This window comes from Penaeus chinensis, chromosome 32 (assembly GCF_019202785.1).
Source record: "Penaeus chinensis breed Huanghai No. 1 chromosome 32, ASM1920278v2, whole genome shotgun sequence".
Lineage (NCBI taxonomy): Eukaryota > Metazoa > Arthropoda > Malacostraca > Decapoda > Penaeidae > Penaeus > Penaeus chinensis.
Window position 1 is genome coordinate 22,307,802 of NC_061850.1, and position 7,500 is coordinate 22,315,301.

The 7,500-nt window shown below is 37.6% G+C and overlaps 1 protein-coding gene across 2 annotated transcripts in view; it reads right to left on the minus strand.

Moving 5' to 3' along the window:
- LOC125042573 (serine/threonine-protein kinase greatwall-like) overlaps nucleotides 1–7,500 on the minus strand; it is a 16,919-nt gene that overhangs the window by 1,655 nt on the left and 7,764 nt on the right. Inside the window, exons 5-15 of one of the 2 annotated variants that reach the window (XM_047638288.1) lie at nucleotides 7,496–7,500; nucleotides 7,156–7,262; nucleotides 6,306–6,415; nucleotides 5,874–5,995; nucleotides 5,429–5,574; nucleotides 3,366–4,791; nucleotides 3,150–3,255; nucleotides 2,452–2,607; nucleotides 1,448–1,604; nucleotides 1,045–1,158; nucleotides 328–540 (exon numbers count right to left, since the gene is read on the minus strand). The exon at nucleotides 7,496–7,500 is cut by the window's right edge and continues 117 nt beyond it. In XM_047638288.1, the coding sequence (XP_047494244.1) occupies nucleotides 328–540; nucleotides 1,045–1,158; nucleotides 1,448–1,604; nucleotides 2,452–2,607; nucleotides 3,150–3,255; nucleotides 3,366–4,791; nucleotides 5,429–5,574; nucleotides 5,874–5,995; nucleotides 6,306–6,415; nucleotides 7,156–7,262; nucleotides 7,496–7,500 (2,662 nt within the window). Of the gene's footprint in view, nucleotides 1–327; nucleotides 541–1,044; nucleotides 1,159–1,447; nucleotides 1,605–2,451; nucleotides 2,608–3,149; nucleotides 3,256–3,365; nucleotides 4,792–5,428; nucleotides 5,578–5,873; nucleotides 5,996–6,305; nucleotides 6,416–7,155; nucleotides 7,263–7,495 lie in introns of both variants that reach the window. The other variant, XM_047638287.1, reaches the window with a different exon arrangement.

The following is a 7,500-nucleotide window of genomic DNA, read 5'->3' on the forward strand; positions in this document are numbered from 1 at the left end:
GTAATTGGTACAATTGTAGCCATCTATGTGTAAAAACAATTAAAAAGTAAACTGACAGTGGGCATGGCATATACGTACATGCCATACCCGTCGGCATTGGGTTAAGCAATCATATGAAGTGATTTCTAGGTAATACTTATCAAAAGATGAGAATATGAGGCTAATTGAGATAAACAAAATAAACAAATTAAATAAAATCAAATAAACGAAGATAGCATTAATTTCAAATATATTCTATTATCCAATCTGACTCTAAATTGTGAATAGCATTTTCCTTCCCTATGAGACACATTGACATACAGGATACAGGAGCATTCAAACTCTCACCTTCAAAATACGTTGTGTCCATTGCATCATCTGGCTGGGGCACAAATGGAGCATCCATGTTACGCAGATCTGACCAGTTAACCCCTGCATACGTTGGGTTTGATCTCAGGTACTCAAAGTCGGCTCTTACTTTGGGGTCATATGCCAAGAGCTTGTCAATCATCTCTACAGCAAAAGGTGATAAAGATTCTTCGTCTTCAGGCCAAGGAATATCTAAAATGAGAATATAATATATCTATGTTTTTCTTTTACAAACATGCAAAACACACACACACACACACACACACACACACACACACACACACACACACACACACACACACACACACACACACACACACACACACACACACACACACACCCTCACCCTCACCCTCACCCTCACCCTCACCCTCACCCTCACCCTCACCCTCACCCTCACCCTCACCCTCACCCTCACCCTCACCCTCACCCTCACCCTCACCCGCGCACGCACGCACGCACGCACGCACGCACGCACGCACGCACGCACGCACGCACGCACGCACGCACGCACGCACGCACGCACGCACGCACGCACGCACACACAAACACACACACCAAAATTAAACTCAATATTGAATGGATGCATAACCATGATTATAACGCACACGCACAATTAATAAAATCAAAGAATAATAATAACATATTCACAACATCTAATGAAGCTGGAGAAAAGTAAAATCACAAGTTACATACCACGCTGAAGGATGTTATGAAACACAGCCTCGGGAGATTCATCGTTAAAAGGAGGAATGCCAGTCATGAACTCGAACAGACACACCCCTAAAGCCCACCAGTCCACTGCAGGCCCTTGAAGGTAAATAAATCTCATATGAAAAAGGTTGTAAAAAACCAAATTAGGACTACAGCCAAATCTTGCAACAGCTGGGATTATTACAAAAATTCATAATTTGTAAATGATAATGTGAATAATTACTTAGTAATAACTTGTTTACAGTTTTTTCTAAAAACTAATACCAGGTAAAACCTTAAAGACAAAAAACAGTACACAAAACCTCCCATCTACCTCTACATAATCATGTTGCAATACTTCCACACATTATATACTTCAAGCTGCTTAAGGCTTGCACTGGCTTACCATGGCCAAGCCTCAACAAGAGTTCCGGAGCCAAGTAATCGGGTGTACCCAGGATGCGCGACTCTGAGGCAATGGGGGGTTGGGTTCCTCTGCGAACACTCTTGGGGGCTCGGAGTGGGGTCTGCCCCATGCCCTGGACTGGTGTTCCTGGGACACTCTGGGGGGAATGATAGAGGTAATTTGGGGGAAAATGTGAAGAAATATTTATGAGTATAGCATAGGGAGTGTGATGATGATGACTATTGAAATACAAAGAAAATGGAGGGGAAAGGGGAGGGGTGGAGGAAGGAAGAGGGACAATGGAAGAGGATATGAAGGAGAAGGGGAAGGAGGAGAAGGAGATGGAAGAGGAGGAAGAGGACGAAAACAAAGAAAAGAACAAGGGAGAGATAGATATGGAGAAACAGGGAGTGGCACATGAGGACAAACATAAAGTATAGAAGAGGAAGAAGGGATAAGAGCAAAGATGAGGGAGAAGTTGAGAAAAGTATGAGACTATAAGATGATGATAAAGGAGACAAGTTAGGAAAAGAAAGAGTAGGAAGAGGTGAAGAGAAGAAAATATAAGTTATAAAAGAAGAAATGAGAGAAAAAACAAAGCAGAAACATAAAAAAGTAACAATAAAAAAAGTCAGCATACAAGCAGGAAGACAAGAAGCTGAAGGGAAAGGAAGCATAATAATATGATAAAGAGAAGAGAAAAGAGTAAAGCAAGGGAAAAGAAAAGTACCAGAAAAGAATTGAGCTGGAAAGGAAAGGAGAAAGAGAATGAAAGAAAAAGGAAGAAACCAGTCAATGAAGATGAAAATAAGTCAAATGCAAGAAAGAGAGGAAAGACAGGACAAAGAGAAGAAAGGAAGGACAAGAAGGAGAAAACAAAATTGCAGATAATAGGACTCTTTCTGAATCATTAAAAATACCATATTATCAACAGGTATACCAACATAGAAACAAAAATGCAGAATGTTCACACAATTCAAAAGGACATAATGGGCAACACTTACATGCATCCTGGCCGGTGTGTGATAGCTCTGGAAATGTTGCTTTTGCTGCTTGACGGAAGAAATACTTTCGGGGGTGACTGGGCCATTATCTTGGAGCAGACTGTCTTTCTCTCCAATTTCACAGGTCATGTCACTCTCGCTATACCACCTCACTAACTGGAATGTGATCATAGTTTCTTTTGTGAAAGTCACAATTTTTTTTTAAAGATTTTTATCTATTCACATTTTACAAGAGTGGTATCTATCAATAGTCTTAGTTTATCATTATATACAGATTTTTAACCACTGCTCATTCTTAAAAATCCATCTAATCAGGCTGAAAATAACTGAACAGTCTCTACTTTTACTACAACTAAAGAAGAAAATTAATAACGATAAAAAATTATGAATAAATAAATGAAATAATAAACATAATACACATAATAAAAATAATTATTATACTAACAAAATAATGAACACCTATTAGTCTTGTAAGTAACATGGTCCTAACAATATTTAAACAAAAATTACTACTAAAACTTACTAAAAATCTGAATCCCCCACAGCAATGCTGTCACTAGTACAATGAGAACTGACAACAATGGATTGTTAAAATAATTAACTAACTAACTAAATAAATAATTAATTAATAAAATCTGAAAATAAGGTTTTCCACCTAAAATCATATTTGAACTAGAATTTTTATGGCAGACACATACCTTAGTATTTCTGTCAGCCTTTTCTTCATTTACAAGCATCTTATTATCCTTGCTCATGTCTGACTGGCTGACACTGTGTGTGTTACTAATATTCGTTTTCAGATGTCTGAAAGATTGAAAGAAAAAAAATCCATAAAATGAATGACAAAACAATAGGGATTATTCTTTCAACATGACATATTTCTTGACTTCTTATATAAGTTTTAAATAACATACCTTTCACCCCCATTGAACAATATTCTACTTTCACTCTCTGATTTCTGGAGACTCTTATCTCTAGACTCAGTACAGGGGCTCTTCTTCATGTCTCTTCTCTTTGGTGTTTGATTGGTCACTTGCAAGACACCAAAGGTTCCTGTTAATCCTGTACTCTGTGCAACTTTTCCTGAGGCTGGAGGTGGACTTCCACTGCTGAAACCCAAGGGCCGTTTGATGCCTCTGGCTTGTGATGGGACCTTGAAATTACCACCATTTGAATTGATGCTTGAAAAGTGTGTTTCCTCTTTCAGGCTGCTGCAATCTTCTAGTCTTGTGCTTTCCTTTGGACCAAAGGCACTGGAATCACTTTGTAAACAGTGAGGAAAATCTCCAAGTTTAGATGTACCACATGAATGACTTGTAACACTGTTTAAACCTTCATCACTATCGGTAGAAGACCTCAAGGGTTCAGACACAGGTATCGTACATTCCTGCAATTCTTGACAGTTCTCACCGACCTTTGGAGGAATAGGAGAACTTGTTGCAATGTCTGTTGCAAAGTGACCTCCAGTGATTGCAATCATGCTTGGATTGCCCACTGGAGACATATGATTAGTGAGCTGAGATAGTGCCTGCAACCTTGGATGGAATTTGTCAGGTATTTTATTTTCCTTTTCAGTCATAACTGATTGAGTCTCAAGACCTTCAAAGACATCTTCATCAGATTCCTCAGTAGATTGGTCACCAATAACAACATCACTGCATTCAGTGGATGTGCGAATACGTTTTCTCAAGACAGGGCCAAGCATATCTTCTCCTCCACTGCTCGTAGAATTCTCCACAGTCTCTCTCCTCCTCATCTTAAACAGCCCACCATGCACACTATGTGCCTCATTTGCAGAATGGACTTCCTTCTTGCTAGTACTGACCTCAGAATTCATCTCTGCCTCTACATTTTCATTAGGAATTATAAACATTCTGGATTCCAAATCCTCTTTCATGCACATTTCTTGGTTCCCAGTGGGCGTGACTGGTGAGTGAGGCACTGCCATGAACCTGGGTTCCCCTCTATTTTCAGATGGCTGTTTGGGTGAGCTGGTACTGATGCTGGAGAGGTCTGAAGACTTGATGTCACTGGACATCTCTTCTTTTATATCATCAAGGCTATTTTCCCTGGATGGACAAATAGGCAAGGGGTGAATACCACTCTCATGGCCTAGGTCACTTGATGCTGACACATCAAAATCACTGGAGACATCACCTTCTCCCCCTTCCATCATCAGCTGGCCTCTTGAAGGTGAAAAGGTTAAAGCAGAATCATGATCTGATCTAGCAGCTTTCTCTTTTGTAGCATCACTTTCCTTCTTTGGTGTACAGTCACTTGTAAAGTGAAACTGTCTCTTTAGGTTAACTAAACTGCTAGTATTCTGATGTTCAGGAGTACCTGAAATGTAACCAAGCCGTAACAACAACCATTTTCATGTACTATTCATCTTTTTGTAAAAATAAAAACATGTGTATATATTGGAACTATAAGTACAGTAAGAAATCATATCATGTCATCATCACACTGGACCTTAACCCAATGCCGCCGGGGAAAATGAACAAAAAATGGGGGAAAATGCTGTGCCCATTTTCTATAATTTTTAGTGAAATGTCTGCCCATAGATGGCTCTGCTAGTGCTTAGCCACAAAGGAGTCAATTAGTAGACCTTGTGACCGTACCTGATTTGAATTGGCGGGAAAAACGTATTTTTTACTAGTGCTATGAATATGGATGGTTATTTTTATTATAAACATTATAATTATTATAATGTTTTTTAATATTAGTAACAGCAAAATAAGATAACGTAAAATATTTCGTAAATCAAAGAAAAGGGTGAACAGGCGAGACGGGCAGTACTCGTAACTGGCTCATTGGTGACTTAGTACAAGTATAGCCATCTTTGTGTAAAAACAATCAAACAAGTACAAACAGTGGGCATAGCACGTGTCTACCTGTCGTACCCGTCGGCAAGGGGTTAACAAAAGCAGTGATGACAAATAACACTGGATTTTCCGCTCCATTCATGAAACCTTACCCTGTGTACTTGCTAGTGTTTTGCTGATCGTTGGGGTGAGAGAAGTGGCTGGGTTTGGAATGCTGTTCTTCCTCTCTCTCAGAGTTGGACTTATGAATGAGCCATGTGTCACATTCACAGGCGTCTGTGGTGTGCCTCCCTGCGCTCTGCTGGTGAAGCATGTACAAAACACTTAGAAGATTAAATTGAACATACAAAAAAGACTTTAGTAAAATAATCTGTGTAAAAAATCTCCTTTGGGTAAAAAGGGAGACATAAAAAAATAATAATATTCATTTTATATATAGTTCTGATAAATTTTCACATCCCCATATAACCAGTGCTCTATAAATAACAATGCATAGGAATCAAACAAAAATTTTCACCAACCATCTACTACTACTTTTCTTGATTCTTATAGTATACTTATTATATAGAAAACTTTCTCAAATTCTAAATCATCTACCTGTATGCCAGACGGCTAACACTACGGTTCTTCAGAGACACTTGACGAATGCTGACAAAACTACTATTACTGCCATCACTGGCAGCTGGGCTGCTGAGGGTGCTGTTGCTGTCTTCTGACCTCTGAGAAGTGAAAGCAAGGCATTAAAATTTGTCAAGATATAGAGCCCCTTAAAAGTTGTTTTAATATCTCTTTATCTATAAAACTGTACAAGGTGTTAGGAAATTCCATCATCACAGGGATAAAAGATGTGTAATCTTAGAATATAATGCAGATGTGGTATATAACTTCTACTTACAGTAATTAAATTTGGTTGAAACCAAGTTCAATTCTGAAATCTACAGACCAACATGACACTTGAAAACATTATAGTACCTGTAGGAATACAGACAGAAAACAAAAAATAATAATGAGAATAACTTAAAAACTTACAAAAGACAAATGAGAAGTGAGTGACAAAATCTGTCCTGGAGTTCGCATGTAACGCATTCCTGAGCGAGCGGTTGTTGGGGTTCCAGCCACCATCTCTGATAGTTTCAGTTCTGTAAACATAGTAGTTGTACATTATGAGGACATTACATTAGCCTACAATTATTTTCAGCTCTGTGTTTATACCCTTTCCAATATAAAGTATATCAGTCTTTTTATGTATGATTATCCTGTTAGCAAAAGTCTACATGAATATCACCAAAGAAACTTGGGGAATTTCAGCTTTAAATCTTCAACTAATAAGCAACAAGCATACATCATCTGGCCATCACTCAATTCTTCCACAGCCAAAAATACAAACTTAATCACACATATAAATATACAAATAAATATCTTAATGATGAAAACATATATATATCAAATCTGCAATGTGCATAAATAAAATTGTGATATTCAAATCTTAGAGGGAAATCTGTTTGGACAAAGCAAAAACAAAGGCATGCAGTCCTCCGATAAGGAACTCAAAAGGTTCTTCAATCTAGGATAATCTAAGTGATATAACTAAGGAAGAAAAAGGGGAAATTGTAGGGCCCTAAAAAAACAAAGAAATCTAATGGATCTGAAGCATAGAATATACTAATAATTAGCTGGCTTCCATTTCAGTCACTTGTTTTATTATAGAAACTGGTAATCAATTAATAAAAGATAATGCTTTAGTAATCTATCTGGATATTCTTTCCTTTACATTTAGTTTTTTTAAATATTGATATGCTATAAGCAATTTTACATTAAACTTCTAACACTTATGAATTTAAAAAAGAAAAAAAAAATATGCCACTCTCCTACCACCTACCTTTATGCAAAGTGATCTTGCTCAGACCAAAATCAGTTAATTTCAGGTGTCCTTTTTTGTCCAGCAGGAGATTGTCTGGTTTTACATCTCGATGGACTATACCATGGCTGAAAGAATGACGGTGTTAGAATAACTTCAATAAATATCAGGATGTGAAATGGACACTTCCCAAGAACAGAAGGAAATTTAATTATAATGGTGTAATTTGTCTGTCATTAATCTACTGATAATAAATATTCATTCTGATTTTTAAACAATCCTCTTACAATTAAGATGTATGTTAATTTTCAAATAACAACTCTAAAACTCACTACAAGTGATGCCCAACCAATACACATACCTATG